The sequence below is a fragment of the Saimiri boliviensis genome, chromosome X (assembly GCF_048565385.1).
Source record: "Saimiri boliviensis isolate mSaiBol1 chromosome X, mSaiBol1.pri, whole genome shotgun sequence".
NCBI classification, from domain to species: Eukaryota; Metazoa; Chordata; class Mammalia; order Primates; family Cebidae; genus Saimiri; species Saimiri boliviensis.
Window position 1 is genome coordinate 84,721,448 of NC_133470.1, and position 23,638 is coordinate 84,745,085.

Here is a 23,638-nt window from a genome sequence, read left to right on the forward strand (position 1 = left end):
TCCATCCCTAGGTGGACTCTGGGTCTCCTCGCCCTGCCATCTCCATGCTGACTGGGAGCTTCGCTTCCACCTGCAAACCAGCCTCCCTGTGTCTTTTCTTGGCCCCACTCCCTTTGCCTGATGGAAGCCAGGTGCCCCCTGCTCCAGAAGCCTTTCCTGCCTCCCACTGAGGCGTGTGTGGCTGGCCGCGTGCTCCCTCAGGTGCGGGTAAGGTCTGTCCCCGTGCTTACCTGCAGGGCATAGCCATTTGGGCACACTACTAGTGTGTAGCCTCCCAGGCTCAGAACAACCCTTCCACAAGCTGCTGAGCCCATGAGAAGACCCTGCACACCTGCCTCCTCCTGGAAGTGATTCCGGCTTCCCTTTGCTGGACCTATGGCATGTGTCCTGAATTCTGGTGGAGTCTCTTCAGTCCCTCTTGGGCCTTCGTCATTCATCCCTTCTCTACTTGCCTCCTTTCCCCAAGGAGGACGTGAAGGTTGCAGCGTACTATACTAGGGTCCAACGCACTTTGGGTGCTGCGCTGTGGGTAATGGGCTTCCTTCTGCTCCTCTCCATCCTCCTTCCTTCACCTCCCCCAAAGTATCCCTCAGAGCTGCTCAGGCCCCACTTCCACCTTGGGCCCCGACCCTTGATGGCCTCCTCTTCCCGACCCCTCCTTCTGGCCAGCGGTCAGCCTGTCCCGGCTCAGGAGCTTGACTCAGTCCAGCCACCTTGCTGCAATAATGGCATCTTCCTCAAGGTTGTTGGGGGTTAGGATTTTGTGGGGACCCACATCAGGGCTCTTGCCCGTAACCTAGCACATGGCGCGTGCCCAAAAAGCGGTGGCTTTATCAGGACCACTTTCTTGCCACCTCTTTTAGGCCACTTTGCAGTTCGGGAGGCTTCTTGTACGTCAAGGCCTTTTCTCTTGGGCAAGTTAGTTGCCACTGTGAGGACACAAGACCATATCTTTAGGCATCTTTCTACTTGTCCCCCCAACCTGACCCTGGCCCTCCCTAGTGAGTAGACATCTGTTGACAGACTCAGCTCATCTGAAGAGTCAAGTTCGCCTGTTGCCTTGATGTTGATGGCTGCTATGGTCCAGTCACTGCCAAGGAACTCAGTGAGATCACTGTGCTAGCTCTGGCCTCAGTGCTGCCCTAGGAAGAAGCGGGTCCAGATGGGGAGAGGCCAGGAGAGCTCAAGCAGAGACTGGAGGAGGTTCTAGGGCGAGATCACAGCCTCCACACCCAGTGCACAGAGGCCGAGCCCCCAGGTCTTGGTGTGACTTGGCGATCCCCAGCCGGCCCTCAGCGGATGAAAGGTAGCCAGGGCTGCAGGCGGAGAGCAGATTGGGGTGCTGGTTGTCAGCCCAGGTCCTGCCTGCTAGGGCCTCTGTCTTGACTTCAGAGGGGAGGAGCGGGCCCTTGAGGGTTCTTACAGAGGCGTGTCTCTGCCGCAGGTGAACGGGAAGGAGCTCTCCAAGCTGTCTCAGGAGCAAACTCTGCAGGCCCTGCGCTCCTCCAAGGAGCCCCTGGTGATCCAGGTGCTGAGACGCAGCCCCCGCCTCCGGGGGGACAGCTCCTGTCACGACCTGCAGCTGGTGGACAGTGGCACTCAGACCGACATCACCTTCGAACATATCATGGCGCTGGGCAAGCTGCGTCCGCCCACCCCGCCCATGGTCATCCTGGAGCCGTACGTCCTCTCTGAGCTGTGAGTTGCCCTCAGGAGGGCCCCGGGCCCTGCCTCCAGAGAGGGCAGGCCACCTGGGGTGGCCGTCTGCACACCACCCTCTTGGGCACGAAGCAGGCCCCTTGGCCTCCAGAGTGGATCGTGGTACCCAAGGGCTCCGAAACCTCCAGGCCTCTAGCCTTGGGCCGGGCTCCAGCAGGTGCCCCGTTGTATCTACCCCCAGGGCCAAGGGAGGACCGTCCTGTCCGGGACGTCGCTGCTGGAAGTGCCAGGGTTGAGGGCCTCAGCTCCTCCTCCTCCATCCTCTCTCCTCTGCCGCCTCACAAGCATCACTCCTTGAATCTTCTTGCATCCCTTGTCTGTCTCATTCCTCTACCTGCTCTGAATTTCCTCCATCTCTTCGGCTTCTTTCTTTGGCCTGACTGGAAGAAAGGCCTTTCATCCAGGCCTGGTGGCTCATGACCGCGTGAGCCTCATTCTGCTAATCTTAGCCCAGGCTGCAGGGAGGTAGGCACAGGGCCGTGAGCAGCCAACCTCAGCGCTGGGGCCAAGAGGGTAGCCCCTTGGAGGTAGGGTGGGGCCCCTCTGCTCTGCAGAAGTCCTCCAGGGCCTGGATAACTCCTGGGGGCATTGCATGAGTGGGGCCAGTGCTGGGCGGGCGGGTGGGCGCCTGGAGCTTGGCAAAGTCAATCCCTGCCAGCTGGCATGGTTGGAGGAGTCTGGTCTTGGAGACAAGAGAGCTAGATGTGCCCAGATCCTCTGTGTGGATGCCATACACTCTGGTCCAAGAAGTGTCCCCGGTCTTTGCATGGCTGCATGTCGCCCAGAGGGGGGCTCTGCAGGAGGCAGCCAGGCCAGCCACCCTTGAGTGTACGTGCACAGCAGGCCTCCGTGCCAGGCATGCTGGGAGTGGCCTGCCTGGGAGCTGGGGCTGAGGCGTGAGAGGATGGCTTGCCAGTCTGACCCCCACCTTCTCCTGGGCAGCCCCCCCATCAGCCATGAGTATTATGACCCGGCGGAGTTTATGGAGGGCGGCCCGCAGGAGGCAGACCGCTTGGACGAGCTGGAGTATGAGGTGAGCCGGGTGGCCAGGCCAGGGCCCGCAGCCAACCGCGGGAGCCGCTCCGACGCCTGTGTGCCTTCCTGCCCAGGCCTGGCCTCGTGGCCCTCCTGGCACACGTCTGGCTGAGTCAGGGAGGGTGCGGGTGAGGTTGCGTGTTCCGTCCATGTCGGTGAGTCCACGTCCCATGCACGTCTGTCTTCTGTCTCCTGTGCCTCTGTGCGTGCCTCGCATATTTCCTGGTAGGGAGACCACTGAGCACATGCGCCACATGGGATGGTAAGAGAGACCGTCAAAGATCAGGGGCTCCAGAGGAAGCTGAGGGGCTGCGGGCTGAGGGGCTGGGCTGTGCCGCCTGTTCCCTTGCTCACACGTTTCTGGGGCTTTCTACCTCTGCTTCCTTCCGGACCCCTTGTGGCAGGAGGTGGAACTGTATAAAAGCAGCCACCGCGACAAGCTGGGCTTGATGGTTTGCTACCGCACGGACGACGAGGAAGACCTGGGCATTTACGTCGGAGAGGTACGCAGACGGGTGTGCCCCAGCCCTGAGGCCCCTCCATGTGGCCTGCCCATGGCTCAGAGGCTGCCCATTAGGTCCCAGCTACCAGGGACAGGGCATCGTGTGGCGAGGCCAGGACGGTCAACAGCTTCAGCCACTGTGCAGTGGGGCAGTCATTTGCAGAAAGAGGCCTGTGCCCGGGTGAGACAGCAGACAGGCCTGAGAACCGGCATCAGGGTTGCCTTCTAGCCTTCTTCCGAATCTGTGTTGGGCAGATGTCTGTGTATCCCCAGGAGGCGATGGCCCCTTGCTGCCCTCCCTACTAGAGCCACCTTCCAGACAGACAGTGTCCTACTGCCCACCGACGCCCAGGGCTGACCAAAAGTACAGGCTTCTGTGCAGAAGAGCCCCGCAGTGCCAGGGGCAGGGGCGGGGAGAGGTGACTAGTCCACAGTCTCTGCCCCTGCTTCCTGGGGCTCAGAGCTGGAGGGGGAGCCAGAGAGCCTTCAGCTTGTTGTGGGGGCCCCTAACTGTGAGCCTGCCCCCTTCTACTAAAAGGGCATGTTAGGCGCCAAGTCCCCAAGATGCATGTGTCCTGTAGGTAAATCCCAACAGCATTGCAGCCAAAGATGGCCGGATCCGTGAGGGAGACCGCATCATACAGGTGAGTGCTCGCAGGCTGTAGGCCTGGCCTGAGACCCCACTGTGCCCAGTGGCCCAGCCACCTCTCTTTAGCACATCCCTAGCTCTCTCCCTCTAAGAGCCAAGCCAGAGAGGACAGGCAGCTGCCATGTCCCAAACCTGGGCTGAGTCTCATCTCTCTCCTGCCCACTCGCCCCAGTGGCTCCTGTGTGCCCATGGGATCTGCTGGCATCCAGGGCCCGTGCTGCTTTGACACTTCCTGGCCCCTCTCCCTCTGCACCACCGCATGCTGTCCTGAGCAGTTGTTTGCTTCTGAAAGGGCCAGGCTGCCCGATCCCTGGCACCTTTCACTTAATGACATCCTCCCAGAGTGCTTGGGCTCCCTGCACCCACCCAGGGCCCATCCCAGGGCTAGCCCTAGTATCCTTGTTGATTCTCCCTTGGCCTGCCTCAGATTAACGGTGTGGACGTCCAGAACCGGGAAGAGGCGGTAGCTATCCTCAGCCAGGAAGAGAACACCAACATCTCCCTGCTGGTGGCCCGACCTGAGAGCCAGGTGTGTGCACCTGGCAGGGCGATCCGGGGCCCTGACATCAGGCTTTCTGTCTTGGAAGCTGCTGACCATGGCTAGGGCACAGATGTGCCAACAACCCAGAGTTGATGGAGGGCAGGTGGGTAGGGGTCTCCAGGGCCTGTTTCCCCTCCTAGCCTCTGAAGGCTGAGTGGGCTGGGACCCCACCCCTCAGGTTGTTGCACTTCACTGAAACAAAGAGGCCAAGTCTGGGGCCCATATCAGACCAGAGGAGTATCTGGGGAGGTCCTTGAAGCTGTGGGGACACCAGGGCCTGTCTCCGCAGCTGGCGAAACGGTGGAAAGACAGCGACCGGGATGACTTCCTGGATGACTTTGGCTCTGAGAATGAGGGGGAGCTGCGTGCTCGGAAGCTGAAGTCACCCCCTGCCCAGCAGGTGAGGAAGGAGAAGGGCGCTGGTGGGGAGGGCAAGGAGAGAACCGGGCAGAGGGCGCTGAGGCTGTGCAGGGTCTCCCAAAGCTTGGTGGGGAAATGAACCAGGCCCGAAGCCCCTTCAGATCCTCCTGTGACAGCCCTGTCCATGGGACCTAACTGAGTGGTACCTAACCTTTTTGCTCTAGCTGGGAAACGAAGAGGAGAAGGGGGCTCCTGAGGCAGGCCCAGGCCTGAGCAACAGCCAGGAGCTGGACAGCGGGGTGGGCCGGACGGACGAGAGCACCCGGAACGAAGAGAGCTCTGAGCACGACCTGCTGGGGGATGAGCCCCCGAGCTCCACCAACACCCCGGGGAGCCTGCGAAAGTTTGGCCTGCAAGGGGACGCCCTGCAGAGCCGGGACTTCCATTTCAGCATGGACTCTTTGCTGGCTGAGGGGGCGGGGCTGGGAGGGAGCGACGTCCCAGGCCTCACGGATGAGGAGTACGAGCGCTACCGCGAGCTCCTGGAGATCAAGTGCCACCTGGAGAACGGCAACCAGCTGGGCCTCCTCTTACCCCGGGCCTCCGCAGGCAATAGCGCCCTCGACGTCAACCGCAACGAGAGCTTGGGCCACGAGATGGCCATGCTGGAGGAAGAGCTACGGCACCTGGAATTCAAGTGCCGCAACATCCTGCGGGCGCAGAAGATGCAGCAGCTGCGCGAGCGCTGCATGAAGGCCTGGCTGCTGGAGGAGGAGAGCCTCTACGACTTGGCGGCCAGCGAGCCCAAGAAGCACGAGCTGTCCGACATCTCCGAGCTGCCTGAGAAGTCGGACAAGGACAGCACCAGTGCCTACAACACTGGAGAGAGCTGCCGCAGCACCCCGCTGCTCGTGGAGCCCCTGCCCGAGAGCCCCCTGCGGCGGGCCGCTGCCGGCAACTCCAACTTGAACCGGACCCCTTCCGGCCCCACTGTTGCCACCCCTGCCAAGGCAGCTCCTCCACAGGGGAGCCCCGCCAAGTTCCGGTCCCTCTCCCGGGATCCTGAGGCTGGCCGGAGGCAGCACGCGGAGGAGCGTGGCCGCCGCAACCCCAAGACGGGGTTGGCCCTGGAGCGCATGGGTCCCGAAGGCAGCCCTTACCTCTCGCGGCGCCACCGCGGCCAGGGCCAAGAGGGCGAGCACTACCACAGCTGCATGCAGCTGGCCCCCACGCGAGGCCTGGAGGAGCTGGGCCATGGCCCCCTGAGCTTGGCCGGCGGCCCTCGGGTTGGCGGGGGGGCGGCCGCTGCCACCGAAGCGCCGCGCATGGAGTGGAAGGTGAAGGTGCGCAGCGACGGGACCCGCTACGTGGCCAAGCGGCCCGTGCGAGATCGGCTGTTGAAAGCCCGGGCCCTGAAGATCCGGGAGGAGCGCAGCGGTATGACCACCGACGACGATGCGGTGAGCGAGATGAAGATGGGCCGCTACTGGAGCAAGGAGGAGCGGAAGCAGCATCTGATCCGGGCCCGCGAGCAGCGGAAGCGGCGCGAGTTCATGATGCAGAGCCGGCTGGAATGCCTGCGGGAGCAGCACAACGGCGACAGCAAACCCGAGCTCAACATCATCGCCCTGAGCCACCGCAAGACTATGAAGAAGCGGAACAAGAAGATCCTGGACAACTGGATCACCATCCAGGAGATGCTGGCCCACGGTGCGCGCTCGGCCGATGGCAAGCGGGTCTACAACCCTCTGCTTTCGGTCACCACCGTGTGAGCTGCCCGGGTGGGTGCACGGCCCGGGCCCAGGGAGCCCCCTGGGGCCCCAGCCCTCACTCTCCCATAGAGCTAGTGTGTGTGTGTGTGTGTGTGTGTGTGTGTGTGTGTGTATACACGCGCTCGCCGAGCACACGCACACATCTCCCCTTGTGGGTGTGCACACAGGGTTTTGTTAGAAGAGAGAAGGTCCTGAGGAGAAGGGACGCTTTTCTTCCTTCTCCCCAAGTAGTCACCACGCTGGTGGCCAGCATTGGGGGCATACCTGTAATGGGCACCCCTTCAGCTGTGCGTGTGCATTCCCCATTCCCCACGCTCTTGCGTGTGCTTGCGCGTGCACGCACACACACACCCAGTGCTCTCTCCACGAGACCCGTGGACTTGCAGACAGGGAAGCTGAGCTGAAAGGAGCACAAGAGGCTGTCGGCTTCGCTGCTGAGCGTGGCCTCTCCCCACTGCTGTGCACGCAGTTATTTGTAGACAAAGGCACCCCTGATTTTTGTGGTTTTTCCCCCTTTCTGTGCTTGCCAATAGTTGTTTTGTTTTGTGGACCTGCCCTGGGGGCTGGCAGCTCCTTCAGGCAGCCTGGCAGAGGTGAAACTCCCCCCTCCACTGATGGCTGGGAAGGGAGTGGGGGAGGAAGAGTGGGAGGGAGGGCTGGGGATGGGAGGGAAGGGGAGGGAAAGGTGGGAGGAATGGGAAGCAGCTGTTCTGGTGGCTTCCACTCTGAGGTGTGGAAATGGGGAGCCGCTGGGGGTCACCTCTTTCCCCAGTGACTGAGAGAACAAGACTGCAGGGACAGAGGGTTCCTGCAAGGTGTCCACCAAGAAGTCACTGCACCCATTCTGTGCCCCACACCATCTGGAGCAGGGGCTTCTCTCCTGAGTGAACTGAGGACGGTGCTTGGATGGCAAGGGGTCTAGATGCCAAGCCCCATCACAGCAGTGGAAGACCCTAGGCCATGCGGCCTGGAGACAACTTGGTGGTGATCTGCAACCTGGACCCCAGTGAGAGGCGGTGGGCTGACTGGGAAGGAGAGGCCCCAACCTCCTCAGGTTTTGCACGTGACCGAGGCTGCCTGTGGGGTTTGGCAGACAGGCTGCACCACCCCTTTCCCCTGCATCTGGAGAATAAAGCAAGCTGCCTTTGTACTCGGTTGAATCCTGGCCTCCCTGTGTGCATTCTTATTGGGCTGGGGAAGACTTGTCAGTTTGAGGTGGGGGAAGGAAGAGTGGGCAGGGCTAGGGTCAACTGAAAGCCATGCTGTAGCTCTCCATTTGTTTCGGATGTCAGGGACAGTGACTGTGACCTCCCATGGGCAACTGTGTGGCACTCTGGGAGGAGAGATCAGTCTCAGTCACCTGAGTCATTCAGAGGTATCACAGTCACAGGGTGGTGGCCAGATGTAGGATGGCAGAAGCCTGACTTTGGACTAGCCTCCAGGCAAGGCCCCATGGTCGTCTCCGTGGACCAAACCTTAGGTGAGGCCTGCTGCTGGCGCATGCCACAGAGAAGTGGGTTCCACCTCTATCCCGCCCAGCAGGGCCAGGTGCCATTCGCTCTGGAAGGCGGAAGCTACCATCCCCATTTGGTGATCCCATTGTGCCTAGCAAGACAGATGAATGCCTATGTGGTTGCCAGGGCCCTTCCATCCTGGGAGCTCTCAGCGAATCCTCGGGCTCTGTCTAGTGCCAGGAGCCATGCTCAGTGCTGTGTGGGGCCGGGGCCTCAAAGACAACTCCACAGACAACATGGGCACAGCCTGCTGTTGGAGTGGTGCTCCCTGGAGTGGGCAGTGCTGCCTTGAAGGAGTGGAATTGGGTGAGGAGGAATTAAAATTCTCTAGAAAGAATCCAGGCCAGGCACAGTGGCTCACGCCTGTAATCCCAGCACTTTGGGAGGCCAAGGTGGGTGGATCACATGCGGTCAGGAGTTTGAGACCTGCCTGGCCAATATGGAGAAACCCTGTCTCTACTCAAAATATAAAAATTAGCCGGGTGTGGTGGCAGGCACCTGTAACCCCAGCTACTTGGGAGACTAAGGCAGGAGAAACGTTTGAACCTGGGAGGTGGAGGTCGCAGAGTCAAGATCGTACCACTACATTCCAGCCTGGGCAAGAGTGAGACCCTGCCTCAAAAAAAATTTTAAACTTCTCTTAAGTTCTCGGCAGCAAGTCAGTGACATATTAGATGCTAAGAAGGTTGTGAGGGAAAAGTTCCAGTGCCTGTTCCCAGAAGCCTGGAGTCCTGCTGCAGGGAAGGCTGGGGCACAAGGATGTGGGCTGCCACACAGCAGCCCTGGGAGGGCAGGCCTGGTATATCGCACCCCACCGGCAGGGGAAAGAGGAAGGGCCTTGCTGGCTGGGTGGCAGGAAGTGGGGGCAGAGGGCAGGGGCTGGAGATAATGGCTTCCCTCACCCCTCAGGACTTCACCCGCTGAGGGCTTGGCACACCCAACACTTAACCAGCCCCCTCTGTCCCTTGGGGAAACAAGGCGCCCACAGAGCATAGGCTGGAGATGCAGGTCAAACTCTACCCTTGGCCTCCCTCTAGCTGCTGGGGGGCTCACTTGGATGGCCCTAAAGGCACCTACTTCTTCCTCTGGTGGGGTGCCCTCCAGTGCTCCTGAGATGTGGGCCTAGACGGGCCTGGAGCCTGGAGTCCCTTGGCTGGTTCAGGGAGAGGTGGCACCAGGAAGACTGGCAGCACTTGGCTACGGATGCCCTGGAATGGCAACTTCACGTTTGGGTCCCGCTGCCATCAGGCTCTGTGGCAGACCCAGAACCAAAAAGAGCAACTGGGTGCCTGCCACTTGCCCTGGTGCCCGCCACACCTGGCCTGCCCCAGCCATCTGCCCTGCACAGGCTGCGGGCAAGACACGAGCGGCTCCTTCAGCAGCCGGGGGAGTAGCTTTTCCTCCGGCTGCAGGGCTCCTGTCAAATCTGTACACTCCATCCGCTGGCAAAGCTGGTGTGGCCCCTCAGCCCCTGTGCACTGTCCTGGGGTGGGTGCCCAGTTCTTAGGAGCCTCCGCATTCCTAGCAGCAGGCCCCGCCCAACTCAACCCCTCTTCCCAAGGCCTGGGGGTGGGAAGAGAGGGCTCTCTGTTAGTATAGATGACCCCCTTCCAAGATTTTGGCAGAGCAACCCTCACCCAATCCTGACACCCCTGGCCGCTCACAGTGCCACTATTTCTGGGGAGCGAGCTGAAGTACTGAGGAGCCCTTACCTCCCAGACAGCTTTTAGGCCTTCCCTTCTTTTCAAGAGCGGTCTTGACAAGTCGCGGTGGCTTATCCCAGTAAGCCCAGCACTTTGGGAAGCTGAGGCAAGTGCATCACCTGAGGTCAGGAGTTCGAGACCAGCCTGGCCGACATGGTGAAACCCCTATCTCTACTAAAAATATAAAAAATTAGCTGGGTGTGGTGGCGGGCACCTATAACCCCAGCCACTAGGGAGGCTGAGGCAGGAGAATCGCTTGAACCCAGGAGGCAGAGGTTGCAGTGAGCCAAGATCATGCCATTGCACTCCAGTCTGGGGAACAAGAGTGAAACTCCACCTTAAAAAAAAAAAACAAAAAAAAAAACAAAAAGGAAAAAAAAAAAGCAGCCTCTCTGGAGGGTTCCATTTCTCTCCAGTAACAGCCAATGGGTGAGCCAGGACCCAGATGTCAGGGTTTTGTTGGCTGGTCCCAACGGACCCCCTGACACCTTGAAGTGGGCACGGGTACTGCCTAGCAGCTGAGCAAACTGACTTGGGTCCCATGGCTGGGAAGGGCTCACCTGGGGTTTGCACCCAGTCCCTTTGGACCCCAGCACCCTCCCTGCCTCATGGGCCCTCAGTGCCCCTAAGGAATGCCATTAGCTGGCCAGGAGCCAGCATGTGCCAAGCTGCAAACAGGCTGATGGGAGAGAACGCTGCACGGTGAGCTGCAGGTGGAACGCCAGGCCGCGATGCCTGCCTGGCGTCCTGAGGGCATGGGTGCTCTCGGGAGAGAGGTCTCTAGGAGGAGGTGGTGTGCTCTTCACAGGTGCCGGTTTTTTGTTGAGACAAGGTCTCAGTCTGTCACCTAAGCTGGAGTACAGTGGTGTGATCATGGCTCGCTGCAGCCTTGACCTCTCCAGGTCGACTAGCTGAACTATAGGCGCATGCCACCAAGCCCAGCTAACTTTTGGGTTTTTTGTAGAGACGTGGTCTCCCCATGTTGCCCAGGTTGTTCTCAGACTCCTGACGTCAGGTGATCCTTCCACCTCAGCCTCCCAAAGCGTGGGGATTACAGGCCTGCGCCACCATACCTGGCCATGGGCGTGTGTTTTCTCAACATCCCATGAAGGCCAAGCACACTGGAAGCAAGGTGGTGTGGTCAGGTTGTGGAGCACAGAGGGGCCAGGCCTGGACAGCTGCATGCTGCATGGGCAGGGTGGGGGCGCTTGGCATGCCTGACAGCAGTGCAGAGAAAGGCCTCAGTGTGCAGATCAGGCCCGGAGCTCCCAACACAGGAGCTGTATGGAGACTAGGATGGCTGTGTCTCCATGTGAAGCCTGTGGGGCCACCTGGGGAGGGGTCGGCCAAGCCTGCTGCCCTCACCCCTGAACCAGGAGAGAGATGCAGGGAAGGTGGACACAGGGCTCTGTGGGGACCAGACATGAGACTTCACTGGGAGGGGGGAGGGGAGTTCCAGACCAAAGCCCGCCCCTTTCCCGCCCGCTGCCTCCATCAACCAGGCAGACAAGGGGACACCAGTCCTGAGCTCTCCCGGTGTGGGGAAGGCACAACAACGCAAGCCAGCAGCCCCAGGTCCCTGTGATGTTTATTGAAGGACGCAAGGGCAGGGCTGGGGTGCCGCCCTCAGGCCTGGATGTGGGTCTTCGCGCTGAAGGCCAGGTAGTAGATCACCAGGCCGATCGCTGCAGCCAGCACCTCAGTGGACACCCAGGGCCCGTTCCAGGTGCCCTGAAAGAAGGGACATCACAAGACAGCTCAGAGGGGGATGGGCGAGCAGACCAGGATAACATTCACTCAGCCCAACGCCCCCCAAAAGGAGGAGGGAGCAGGCCACTTACCCGATGGTCCACACTGACTGTGAATAGGGGCGAGATGATGGAAATGTCCTCGTTATTCCTCTGAGCCTGCAAGGGAGGCGCTGTGCTCAGGGCTGCCCAGTGTGCAGCCAGGGGGTGGGGGGTGGGGGCGGGGAGAGGAAAGACAGGCAGGAACACCAGTCCGAGCCCCGGAAAAGGAAAGGAGAGAAATGGGTCAGAGATACTAATGAAGAGAAGGGACAGGAGCACAGGAGGGCCACCTGGCTTGGACTTGCTGCCAACACCTCCTCACCCAGCCCATCCTGCTCCCCAGGGACAGCAGAGTAGAGTGCGTTGCAGGCGTCCTCACCTTCCTGAGGAGGCTGTAGGACTCCTCGTCAAAGAATCTGACCTCATAGGTGCCCGCATGGGCGCTCTTGTGGTCCAGGCTCCAGGACACCTGGGTTGGGTGTGTTGTGCAGCGCGTGGGCAGAGTGGACACAGAGGGGCGCCCTGCCTCCCAGTACCGACACCATAGCTCTCCAGCAGCCCGAACCCATGGCCCCTGGCCCTACTTGACTAGCCACCCCCGGGGCTTCAGGTTACACCCAGGAGCAGGGAACGCCCCTCACCTGATAACGTCCCACGTCCTGGCCCCGGGTGACAGGAAATTGTTTTCCACCAACATCAGCATAGAGAGCCATGTTCTGGGTGAGGGGACAAAGGCAGAGTCACCTTCTGCCCTCTCAGGCTGTGTGGGCAAAGGAGCCCTGTGGGCTGCTCACATGGCCTGCAGGTCCCTGGCAGGAGGTACCAGGGAACACTCACCAATCCTGTGACTGGTCCTCTGCATCAGCCTTCCCCTATGGGGCACAGGGCCCCCCATGGGCTGGCCTAACTGGACCCATAGGAACCCTGTTGACTCTGAGCAGGGGTAGGATGATGAAAATGTCTGAGTGATTTCCCTGAGTCTGCAAGGTAGGTGCTGGGGTCAGGGATGCCCAGTGGGCTGCCCAAGGGGTGTTTTACCCTAAGAGGTCTGTACCCAAAAAAGGCCCAATTTTCTTCTTTGGACTTATGGGAACGCAGGTCAGAGGTCAAGGCCAAGGCTCCTCAATCTTGAAGTTACAACCCTCAAAACCCCATCTCTACCAAAAAATACAAAAATTAGCCGGGCTTGGTGGTGAGCACCTGTAATCCCAGCTACTCGGGAGCTGAGGGGAGAATCGCTTGAATCCGGAAGGCAGAGGTTGCAGTGAGCCAAGATGGTGCCACTGCACTCCAGCCTGGGCCACAGAGTGAGACCATGTCTCAGAAAAAAAAAAAAAAAAAAACAAAGAAAAAATAAAAACCAAAACATTAACACCCACACAGACAAACTGGCCAACGGCAACTGGGGTGGGCGGACCCCGGCACTTTTTCCGGGTCCAGACACTTTCAGGGAACAGCGGGGTGTGAGCCCAGCGGTACCTCGTGTAGGCACCGCACACAAAGCAGGTGAGGAGGGGGACCTGGCAACACTGGCTAGGATCCTGCATTGCTGTCTCCTGATCTCTCCAGCACCCCAAGAGTTGGAATCCTTATTCTTCCTCTGTCGACACGGGTCCCCGTGTCAACTGCCAGTGAGGAACACCCCAACCTGCCCTCCTGGCTGAATCCCCACTGCCTCACCTGGACCCTGTTCTTGCACGTCAGGGAGATCTCCACGATGAAGACAGTCTCAGTGGAAATGACGGCATCGGAAGTGGTGTAGTAGGAAGGGGTGATCTGGGGCTCCATGCAGGCCTCGGCTGTGGGGAAGAGGTAGAGCTATCTGGGGAAGGCCAGCTCGAGTGTGCCGGGCTGAGGGCAGAAGGCTGGCCCGGCCCTGTCTCACAGCTCGGCTCAGCTGGGGACCCACCGGATCCTACTGCCCCTTCCAGGTGGGCTAAGAGACAGAAGCAAATGCTCAGTAACCAGTGCAGCGGCAAGAGTGGGACGGCTATGAAGGCGGCTTTCTGAAGGTGTGCCGGGGGCAGGCGGGGCTGGACTCACTGGACGAGGCATGCTAACACTTGGACCTATGACATGGAGGCCTGGGGGCTAGGCCAGCCTCAATTCAGAGCCACAAACAGCCTGGATGAGTACTGATTGCATCCTCAGCAGAGACATCAGGGGTAGGGGCTGCAGGCAGGCAGGGCATGGGGACTTTCAAGATGAGGGAAAGGGTCTCTGCCCCTGGCCAGTTGACAGAAGGTCAAGACCGGCCCCAGCGTTTCCTGAGGAAGAAAACGGAACAGGGTCTGATTCCAGAAGCACAGCTTGGCAGCTGTGACAGAAAGGACCCTGCCTTAATTAGCCTTCTCAATAACCACAGAGGCCCACGGGAAAGGAGGGCTGCTGCCTAGGTCAGAGAGTGTGAAGCAAAGCCTTCCCAAAGTGGGACTGTTGTCAGCCACCTGCTGTCTCGATGTGGTGCCCTGGCAGAATGATGGCTTCAGCAGAGGATGTCAGAGAAGCCTCTGGGGTCTGGACCGCAGGAGGAAGATCCCTGGGAACAGGCGGTTCCCCGGGGCCAAGTCCCGCCAGCCCTTCTGTGTCCTGCCTCAGTCGGGCCTGCTTTCCGTGGCGCATGGGAGCCCTGGAAGGGTTTTATGGCCAGCCCTGTCCTCCGGATACGTCCCTGGCTACAGCTCAGGGAATTCCTCAGGGACAGACGATGAGGGTGCGAGCAGGGAGGCCAGTCAGGCTGGCAAAATGTTCCAGGCAGCAAGGCTGCTGGCCTGAAAGAGGATGGAAAAGGGAACATGCAGAAAGCATGTTCCAGGCTCCCAGGCCCGAGGCTGGCTGCTGCAGCCACTCCTAAACACTGGAGCTCACAGCTCAGCCCCTCACGATCGCAAATCGACGGGACCCCTGGCTCTGATCTGGTCAGGGTAAGGCAGGGTCCTCCGGAAAAGCCGGTCTTCAGCCTGGCACTCAAGGCCCTGCGCACCCCTTCGGCTCCCCATGTAACTCGCCCCACTCTTGCTCCCTCTCCTCACTGAGCTCTCTTCCTGGCTTATATGGCTCCTCCAGCCCCGTTTTTGGCCGCGATCCGCTCAGCACTACAGAGTTTTGCTCCTGTCCGAACCCGCAGGGAGAGGGAGACGGAGAGGGAGCGGGGACAGGTGTCACGTTCCGTGCCGAAGCTGGGGGCCGGGCGCACCGCGGAGGCTCCGGGACTCCTCTTCGTCTGAGCAGACAAGAAAAAGCCTGGATGCCGGTAAACGTCCGTGAGGTGCTTTGGTCCCCGGGGCCCCGAGGCCGCCGGCCTCTCGGAGGAAGGCAACGACGGATCCCAAAAGGTCAGACCCCGTATCCCTCCTCCCGTCAACACAACCTGCCGTGGGTCAGAGGCTCGCCTCGAACAAGCCCCCACCGGGCTGCTACCTGAGCAGCGGGAGAGGTCGGACAGCAGAAGCAGCGCCAGGGCGCCGAGAGATGCCGTCGCCGCCATCGCCTCTTCTCGGCCTAGAGGAAAAGAGAAAGAGCTCCCATGAACCCGAGGGGCAGACAGGGAAGCGCGACGCGTAAGTGGCAGCGGCAGCCAATCATGCGCCGAAGGGCCGGGCCGGCATTGTGTCGTCGCTGGCAGCACTGACGTGGCCCCTCCCGAGCCAGGGGCCCAGCTGGTCACGATCCCCGCCGCCCAACAACATGGCGGCAGCGGCGCTCTAGGCGCTGCAAGGGGGCGTGAGAATCGGTGCGGCCGCGCTTGCGCAGTACCGGGCCCGCGCCTGCCCCCAGACTGCACACCGTCGAATTCTCGCGAGAACGGTGTCTGCGTGTCGGGACGTGCGGAGGTTCTCGCTTTCCGTCATGGCGCTGAAGGTAGCGACGGCCGCCGGCGGCGCTGCGAAGGCAGTGCTCAGGCCAGCCCTTCTCTGCCGTCCCTGGGAGGTGAGCAGGGAAAGGACCAAGGGACCGCGCAGCGCTCGCGGGGGACCGGTGGGGTAGCCGTTCCCGAAGCAGTCTGGAGTCCGATTGGCTGTGGGCCCCACCAGGGGCGGGGAGAGGGCTGTGCTCCGGGGTTGATTGGCCGCCTCTGCTGTCACTGAGAGGATTGGCCAACGTTGGCCCTGGGCCGGCTCCCCCAGGGTGTCCGCACTACTGGCGGGGGGCTCTGTACAGGCGGGGGAAAGTGGGCCATAGCGGCCGGGTGCCACCTCCTTAGTGTATTTGAAGGAGTCCTTCTGAGGCGGTCACATATTCCGGCCCGCCCTTCTCAAACCGCTTCGGGAATCCGGTTGTGGGACTGAGTTTCTCCCCGGGTTCCCCTCTCGCGCACCGCTTTGCCACCTGTAATGGTGGCAAAAGAATCGGACTTTGCCAGTCATCGCCCATTCTCCCACAGTCTTAGAGCCCCAGATGCCTTTCCCCCGAGACGCCTGGAATGGAAGGGAGCTAGGGTTTCTGAGGCTGCCGGGGGTTTTGCTTCTGCTCTTCTCCGTCTGCAGTCTTGCGTATTCGGGTCTGAGTCCTCTTTCCTTACACATATTTGAGATGAGGTTAATTTAGGTCCTAGCTGGGCTGGAAACCATCTGAAGCAGCTGCTATCCAGCACTGGCCCTGATGGGTAAGAAGTTTGACCTCTAGGCCATATTCCCCCGCTGACCCACTGCGTGCCCTTACACCAGTTCCTCTTCTCTTTGGGTTCCAGTTTCCTCTTTGGGACCCAGAGGGAAGGAGATTTCACATTCTCAAAGGATCCTGTCAACTCTGACCTGCCAGAACTCCGTGACTTTGCTGCCACTCCCCAGGGACACCTCTACTTGCTGTGTTTTCTCCCTCTGACCTCTGGGGGAGACTGCTTATGCCTAATGAAATTCTTTTGACGTTGCTGATTTCTCCCATCGTGCTGCTGAGAGGACAGCAGTATATAGTGGCTTTCCAGAGGCTCTGGCGGCTCCAGCAGCTAGGTGCCTGTAGGCTCTTGGTGAAGACATATGCCTCCTCCCTGACCTCCCCTGTGTGTGTGTGCGTGCGTTGGGGTGGGAGTGAGGGACAGTGAACGGTCGGTAGCTGGTCAGTGCCTTGCCCTGAGACTGACTATCCTGGGCATGAGAACCCCTAGAGAGGAACCCCAGGTCTTAGATCCCAGTGATTCGGATGCCTTGGGAAAACACACACCACCATTGGCACACGGTCCAATAGAAATGTGCCAAAGAGAGAAACGTCAGCAAGCATAAGATGTGGGTGTGGCTGCCCTTTCTTTCCGTGGAACTATGAAAGGGTGATGGGAGACCTGGAGGCATGTGCGTATTCATCCTGCCTCGCACCTGGCTCCTTTGGTGGCTTCACAGGGAAGCCGGGGCATAAGGCAGAGCCTTTGCGACCTCCTGAAGGAAGGTGCCTGCATCTGTACAGTCAGGTCAGGGAAGTCCATCTGGAGCACTCTCTGGGTCTTTTGCCGAAGCCCAAAGGAATACCTGGCGCAGGGACCAGGTGCAGGAGAGGTTCAGCCCTGGTAGTGATGTTGCCATCTGTGCAGGAGGTCCATGCCCTCAGGAGGCTGGCTGACTGCCACAGCTGAAGCCCAGGAGGAACTACAGCTGGGAGCTGCAGGGGTCCACCCCGTGACCCTCCAGGGACACCAGCCTTGAACTCTGACGTAGGGGCCAGTGGGGTGAAGGGGCAGGCATACTGTAGCACTAGCTACTGTGAGCAGCTCACACACTTCCTCTCGCCTAATCTTTCCAGCAGTCGTGGAAAGTAGGTGTGTCTGTTCTGTGAATTTCAGATGAGGCCATGAAGCCATCTCAAGAGGAGTGGATGGTGGATTTGGAGTGACGTCTCCCCACTCTCCATTTCTTTCTTCATTTTCTGATGGGCTTGTTCACTCAGGAAATGTTCCTTATGTCCCAGCTCTGGGCCACTGTGCTGGGTCCTGGGGTGACAGTATTGGACCAGACTGACTCGACCCCTCCTCTCGGCTCAGGGGTTGAGGAGGGAGCAATCCAGTGATAACCTAGGGAGAGGGGTGGGTAGGGCTTTAGGAGCCCCACTCAGCAGCCTTAGGACATCAGGGAAAGCTGCTGTGGAGGTCCATGGAAGCTGCCTTCTGTATGCTTATAAGAGCCCACAAATAAGATGACTCCAGATGTTGATAAGTGCTGGAGAGAAGACAGAAGTCTCGACTGTGCCAGTGGCTACAGATCCAGGTGCCACACAGATCAGCTGAGCTACCCTCGGGGCTCTGGTCCTTGTGTTGACCCTCTCCTGGCCCCTGGCATGGACTGGTGAGTGGCACACCTGCACCCTTGCAAATGCCAACCAGGCAGACACAGACAGGGAGAGATCAGACTCCACCCCAGCCTTCTGGATTTCTAGCAGAAAGGCATAGCTCTTTGGCCAATGGCTGTGAGGCCTCTGACACTGACTGGAACACTTTGCTGCTGGCGGGTGGTCAAGTGGCAGGGAAGACCTCAGGTGTGTTCCTAGGTGGGGTACAGCGGGGAGGGAAGCTTCTCCTGCGGTGGGACCTGGGGCCTGGGCTTCTTCCAGGACAGCAGGTCACTTGGCATCTGGCACATTTGGCTCAGGCAGCTTTGGCTGTGAAGCTGTCACGCTTCTAGGCAGAGGTTTGGGGACATTTGGCATCCAGTGGTCCTTTCCGAAGGCCTCCCTAGAGTTGGGTGTCTGTTATCAACCTTCCAGAAATGGCTGGATGTCCCTACACGTTTGTTTTCTGTTTCTCACTCTGAAGGGCCATTCCCCAGGGGGCCGACGGTGCTTGTGTCAGGGAGGCCAGAGGCTGGGTGCTTCCTTTTTATCTCCTTGTTCTGCTCTTTCTGTGGCAACCACATACCACTTTTGTAGTAAGGAAAAGTGATGAGCGAAGTGATAGTATGATTGTTGTTGTCTTGGATCTGTGGTAAGGATTTCCCTACTGTGCCACGTTTAGTTTGCCCATTTTCACATATTACAAACATCACTGGGCAGGACTAACTGGCCAAAAAAAAAATCAGAAACAACAAAAAAAAGGAGGGAGGCCAGAGACATGTCTTTTAAGAAATGGATCGAAGAATGGCCGGGTGCGATGGCTCACGCCTGTAATCCCAGTGCTTTGGAAGACTGAGGTGGGCGGATCACCTGAGGTCAGGAGTTCAAGACCAGCCTGGCCAACATGGAGAAACCCCGTCTCTAAAAATACAAAATTAGCTGGGCGTGGTGGTTCATGCCTGTAATCCCAGCTATTCGGGAGGCTGAGGCAGGAGAATCACTTGAACCCAGGAGGCAGAGGTTGTGGTGAGCCGAGACCTCACCGTTGGACTCCAGCCTGGGCAACAGAGCATGACTCCATCTCAAAAAAAAAAAAAAAAAAAAAAAAAAAAAAGAAAGAAATTGACCGAAGAGCTGAATGAAGCAGGAGGCTGGAGCAACTTCCACTTGCCAGGTGTTCCAGCGGGCCAGCCCTGGAGACCGAGGCTTCAGAACTGATTGTCTATTGTTCCCCTAGCAGTGGGCCGTGCTGCACAGACAGGGGGCCTGCCTGGGCACAGTGGGGAAGGTCCCTTTTTCCTTCCAACTTGGCTTGACATCAAACCAACCGCTGGCATTTGGGTCTCTCTACCAGGTTCTAGGCGCCTATGAGGGCCCCTCGAGGAGCATCTCCTCAGTAAGTATCTGCCGTGCCCACGCGTGTCCATCTCCATGCGGCCGTGAGTGTGCGTGTGTGCGTACGGCCTGTGTCCTTAACCCCGAGATGCTCTTGCAACCTTGGCTGATTGTGTCTTATTTCTCCTCCCCTTCTAGCAACAAACGATTGTGAGTATCCTTCTTCTCTGCCTGTTAGGTTTGGGGGGCTCTCAGTTGCTTTGGGGTTGACTAAATTCCAGGCATAGATGGGCTGCTGCTAACCCAGAAGCCCCGGATGAGCAGCCCTATCTGGGATGGGGCTGCCCCACATTGGCACCTTGCCATGGGGCGGCCTGTGGGGTCAGCGCCCATGGGAGGAAGGGAACTGGCTGGAGTCCATGGGCGCAGGCTGGGGGCATGTGGGGTCCCCACCTCCACCCTCTGCCTCTTGCAGCCTCCATCAGCTAAGTATGGTGGGCGGCACACGGTGACCATGATCCCAGGTGATGGCATCGGGCCGGAGCTCATGCTGCACGTGAAGTCCGTTTTCAGGTATGGAGCGCCTGGGCCCTGCCTTGTCCCCAGCCAGGGGGCCCTGAGGACTTTATGCTGAGAGGGGTATTGCTCCCAGAAGCACTCGGTGAGGCCATGGCTGGATGGCCTGTAAGCCCAGGCCTTGCGTCCCAGTGCCTGTGATCCTGCCAGTGTGCATTGTGGAGTTCGAGTGTGTCCCCATCAGTCGCTGAAGGTGGGCCCAGCCCTCTCTCAGTCAGAGCCAGGTCAGGGCGGGTAGCAACGGAAGAGGTAGCCGGGGCGGGCTTCTTGGAGGAGGTGTGGGGAAGGCCTGGGTTGGCCTCCCTGACCCTGCTCTGCCTCAGGCACGCATGTGTACCGGTGGACTTTGAAGAGGTGCATGTGAGTTCCAATGCTGATGAAGAGGACATTCGCAATGCTATCATGGCCATCCGCCGGAACCGTGTGGCCCTGAAGGGTGAGCTCCAGGGCCAGGGCCCAGGATGGGGCCCTAGGCATGATTTCTTTTACCTCCTTTCGAGCTGACTCTAGTGGGGCCCCGAGGCTCTTGATTTCGGGGCTTGTCTGGCTTGAGAGCACCCTTGTGCTTGGAGGCTGGACGGATGCCTCCTTGGGCCTGTTTGCGCTACGATGCTGGGGTTTGGGTGGGAGCACCTGTATGTGCGCCTGTCCAGTGACAGCTCCCTCCCACCCCTGTTTCCCTCCTGAGGCAGTCCTTTATCACCCCTCTGCTGGGGTCACCTTTGACCCTCAGTGTCTTTCTTCACAAACCAGGTGTCACAGGGATACAGCTCTGACCCTCTGCCTGGCGCGTCAGCCGCAGCCAGCCCAGTGGTGGCTGGCACAGCCCAGGCAGGGATTCTTGGAGCCCTCCCGGGTTGCCCTGCTTGGCTTGAGGTCCTAAAACTGCCTCCATCACTCAGTTTGCATACTCAGCCCATCACCTGCTCTGTATGAGGAAGGTGTGAGCAAAGGTGAACCCAGGGGGAGCCCCAGGCCCTGGCAGTCAAGTAGAGGGGCCTTCATGCCAGCCACAGGGGACCCCTGTGCTCTGAGTAGAGAGAGCTGGGCAGGGTGCCAATCATGGGCAGGTGGCCTCTGCTGGGCGCCCTCTGACTGCTGTCTCCATTGGCCACTGGCCCCTGCTTCCCTTCCTCCAGGTGTCCTGGGTTGTAGGGCAGAGCCTGGCCAATCCGTGGCCTCCTCCAGGCAGCCACTGCCTGCCCCTGAGTGTGGTGCTGTGATGCGGGGCCTGGCAATAGCCCCGCCAAGGTCACCTTGCTAGCTCCAGCCTGGCCAGCCAGCCTGTTAGTAGTAAAGAGTGGTCACTTTCTGCTGCTCCAGATGCTGGGCGGGGAATGGCATGGCTGCCTGGCTGGTTGCCAACCTTTCTTCATTTGTTTACTTGTTCATTCCTTTGTTCAGTGGCTATTCATGGAGCGCCTGCTGCATGCCAGGTGCCAGAGATCCCTGAGCATGTAGCCCCGTGGGGCTTAGGCTGGAAGTTGCATTCTTGTGTTCCATGAAGTATTTTTGCTCCCCGAGTTGTCTTCTGACGCTGGCAACCTTCAGCTGCCTTGCTGAGGTGGGGCGGGGGTGGGCAGTGCCTCTAAGCCTGTGTTGTGTTCTGTAGGCAACATCGAAACCAACCATAACCTGCCGCCATCCCACAAATCCCGAAACAACATCCTTCGGTGAGGCCCAGGTGCACGGGCCAGGGGCTCGGCGGGGCTGAGGGGGTGTGCCGGCGGAGTCTGGCTCCAGTCAGCTGCCTGTCAGGCCTAGCAGCCTCTTTCTCTGTCCCCTCCCAGCACCAGCCTGGACCTCTATGCCAACGTCATCCACTGTAAGAGCCTGCCAGGTGTGGTGACCCGGCACAAGGACATAGACATTCTCATTGTCCGGGAGAACACGGAGGGCGAGTACAGCAGCCTGGAGCATGAGGTGTGCCCGGGGCTGGGGGCGAGCCCCGCTGGGGCCAAGATTATGGGGAGAGCTTAAGGAGCCAGGGACAGGCCTACCTTCAGAGGGCAGAGGCCATCCCCGAGGGAGAAGCCGGAAATCCACAGACAGGGCTGCTTCCTACTGGGGCCCCGTCGCAGCAGCTCGTTTGGCCTTCGCTGCTCTCCAGTAGGTCATGGTTCTCTTCTCCTCATCCTGTCCTCAGAGTGTGGCGGGGGTGGTGGAGAGCCTGAAGATCATCACCAAGGCCAAGTCCCTGCGCATTGCCGAGTATGCCTTCAAGTTGGCGCAGGAGAGCGGGCGTAAGAAAGTGACGGCTGTGCACAAGGCCAACATCATGTATGTCCCCTGTCCCCCGACTGCTCTGCGCGCAGTCCAGAAGCAGCTGCAATGGTCTGCTTGGGCCTGCTCTCAGGGATCTGTGGTCCTAAAGCCCAGCCACCCACCGAGGGGCCACCCCGGGTGTATGCCCCATTGTCCCCAAGGCCTCACCAGAGCCGACAGTTAAGGGAAGTGGAATGAGATTATGTGCGTTTTGCTGGTGAGGGACAGCTTAGAAGTCAGACCCCAGCCTTCTGTGCCTTCTGCACACCCCTCCCCTCTGGCTGACTGTTGCGATGGCTGAACTGGTGTCCTGCCCCTAACCCCCCACTAGGAAACTGGGTGACGGGCTCTTCCTGCAGTGCTGTAGGGAGGTGGCAGCTGGCTATCCCCAGATCACCTTTGAGAACATGATTGTGGACAACACCACCATGCAGGTACTAGCCCACCCAGTGCCATCCCCTGCCCTGGGTGCCCTGGGCTTCTTGCACCCGTGCTCCTGAATCTGCCCCTCAGCCAGCCCCCTCCTTGACCTGCAGCTGGTGTCCCGGCCCCAGCAGTTTGATGTCATGGTGATGCCCAATCTCTATGGCAACATTGTCAACAACGTCTGCGCGGGACTGGTAGGAGGTCCAGGCCTTGTGGCTGGGGCCAACTACGGCCATGTGTACGCGGTGTTCGAAACGGTGAGCGCCGGGTGGTCCGTTCAAAGTGCATGATTCAGCATCACCACCCTGTCATCCCAGGGCGTTTTCAGCACCCCACACGAGCTGTCTGTCCTCACACGCACCCCAGCCCCTGGCACCCACTGATGGGCTTTTGTCCCTGTGGAGTAGCCACAGGTCACCACCCCACACCCTTGCACCTCCACCCACTCCCCATCCTGCCTCTTCCAGGCTACGAGGAACACTGGCAAGAGTATTGCCAACAAGAACATCGCCAACCCCACGGCCACCCTGCTGGCCAGCTGCATGATGCTGGACCACCTCAAGTGAGTGGCTCCTGGTGCCCCCCGCCCCCGCCGTGCTCCTGGCCAGCCCTCTGAGCCCCAGGGACTGAAGGCTGGTTGTCCCATCCTCTAGGCTGCACTCCTACGCCACCTCCATCCGTAAGGCTGTCCTGGCGTCCATGGACAATGAGAATGTGAGGCTCCCCTCACCCCCTGCCCTGCTGCCCCCCCCCAGCCTCCCTCTGCAGCCTCCTGTAGCCCACCTCTCACACTGACCACAGTCCTCAGGGGAGGGTGGTACTGGGTCTGGTAGGGCCTCTGGGCCTTAGCTGGTGCCACTGCCCTCCTGGTGGCAGTCCCAGCCTCTACAGGCCACAGGAGATAGCAGGTAGACAGTGGCAGGGGTGACAGGGTCTGGCGTGTGCCGAGCCTGCCTGTCTCCTACAGATGCACACTCCAGACATTGGGGGCCAGGGCACAACATCTGAGGCCATCCAGGACATCATCCGCCACATCCGTGTCGTCAATGGCCGGGCTGTGGAGGCCTAGGCTGGCCCTGGAACCTTCTTGGTTTGCTCCTCAGATCCCCATTCTCACTCCAGCACCCCAGCCAGCCTGGCAGGCAGAGCGCAGAATAAAGCAGCTTCTCCCCAGACTTGGCGTGGGCTTCCCTCACTCC

General features: G+C 59.8%; 3 protein-coding genes across 15 annotated transcripts in view; 2 read left to right on the forward strand and 1 right to left on the reverse strand.

Moving 5' to 3' along the window:
* PDZD4 (PDZ domain containing 4) overlaps positions 1–7,738 on the forward strand; it is a 28,355-nt gene extending 20,617 nt beyond the window's left edge. Inside the window, exons 2-9 of one of the 9 annotated variants that reach the window (XM_010331778.2) lie at positions 1,445–1,698; positions 1,901–2,143; positions 2,662–2,752; positions 3,159–3,257; positions 3,838–3,900; positions 4,333–4,434; positions 4,736–4,846; positions 5,031–7,738. In XM_010331778.2, coding sequence (XP_010330080.1) covers positions 2,136–2,143; positions 2,662–2,752; positions 3,159–3,257; positions 3,838–3,900; positions 4,333–4,434; positions 4,736–4,846; positions 5,031–6,578 — 2,022 coding nt within the window. In that variant the 5' untranslated portion in view covers positions 1,445–1,698; positions 1,901–2,135 and the 3' untranslated portion in view covers positions 6,579–7,738. The other 8 variants (XM_010331779.3, XM_074392338.1, XM_074392339.1 and 5 more) reach the window with 8 other exon arrangements.
* A 3,627-nt stretch (positions 7,739–11,365) lies between these two features.
* On the reverse strand, positions 11,366–15,436 carry SSR4 (signal sequence receptor subunit 4). 3 transcript variants are annotated; one of them, XM_074391926.1, is made up of 7 exons: positions 15,370–15,436; positions 15,006–15,086; positions 13,266–13,384; positions 12,227–12,301; positions 11,965–12,054; positions 11,637–11,702; positions 11,366–11,526 (listed from the first exon to the last, which is right to left on the reverse strand). In XM_074391926.1, exons 1-7 carry the CDS (start codon positions 15,434–15,436, stop codon positions 11,422–11,424), a joined length of 603 nt encoding a protein of 200 aa, XP_074248027.1. In that variant the 3' UTR covers positions 11,366–11,421. The 3 variants fall into 3 exon arrangements, with proteins under 3 accessions (XP_074248027.1, XP_074248026.1, XP_010330078.1); XM_074391925.1 differs by lacking the exon at positions 15,370–15,436 and having other exon boundaries at positions 11,908–12,054; positions 15,006–15,281; XM_010331776.3 differs by lacking the exon at positions 15,370–15,436 and having other exon boundaries at positions 15,006–15,280.
* IDH3G (isocitrate dehydrogenase (NAD(+)) 3 non-catalytic subunit gamma) lies at positions 15,431–23,614 on the forward strand. 3 transcript variants are annotated; one of them, XM_003943885.4, is made up of 13 exons: positions 15,431–15,515; positions 19,192–19,233; positions 19,371–19,382; positions 19,648–19,745; positions 20,072–20,184; positions 21,361–21,421; positions 21,539–21,671; positions 21,895–22,028; positions 22,345–22,447; positions 22,550–22,696; positions 22,907–23,001; positions 23,093–23,153; positions 23,407–23,614. In XM_003943885.4, the coding sequence occupies exons 1-13, from the start codon at positions 15,435–15,437 to the stop codon at positions 23,506–23,508; spliced, it is 1,182 nt and encodes a 393-aa protein (XP_003943934.1). In that variant the 5' UTR covers positions 15,431–15,434; the 3' UTR covers positions 23,509–23,614. The 3 variants fall into 3 exon arrangements, with proteins under 3 accessions (XP_003943934.1, XP_074248024.1, XP_074248023.1); XM_074391923.1 differs by lacking the exon at positions 19,371–19,382; XM_074391922.1 differs by lacking the exon at positions 19,371–19,382 and having other exon boundaries at positions 19,192–19,229; positions 19,632–19,745.
* Positions 23,615–23,638: the final 24 nt, after the last annotated feature.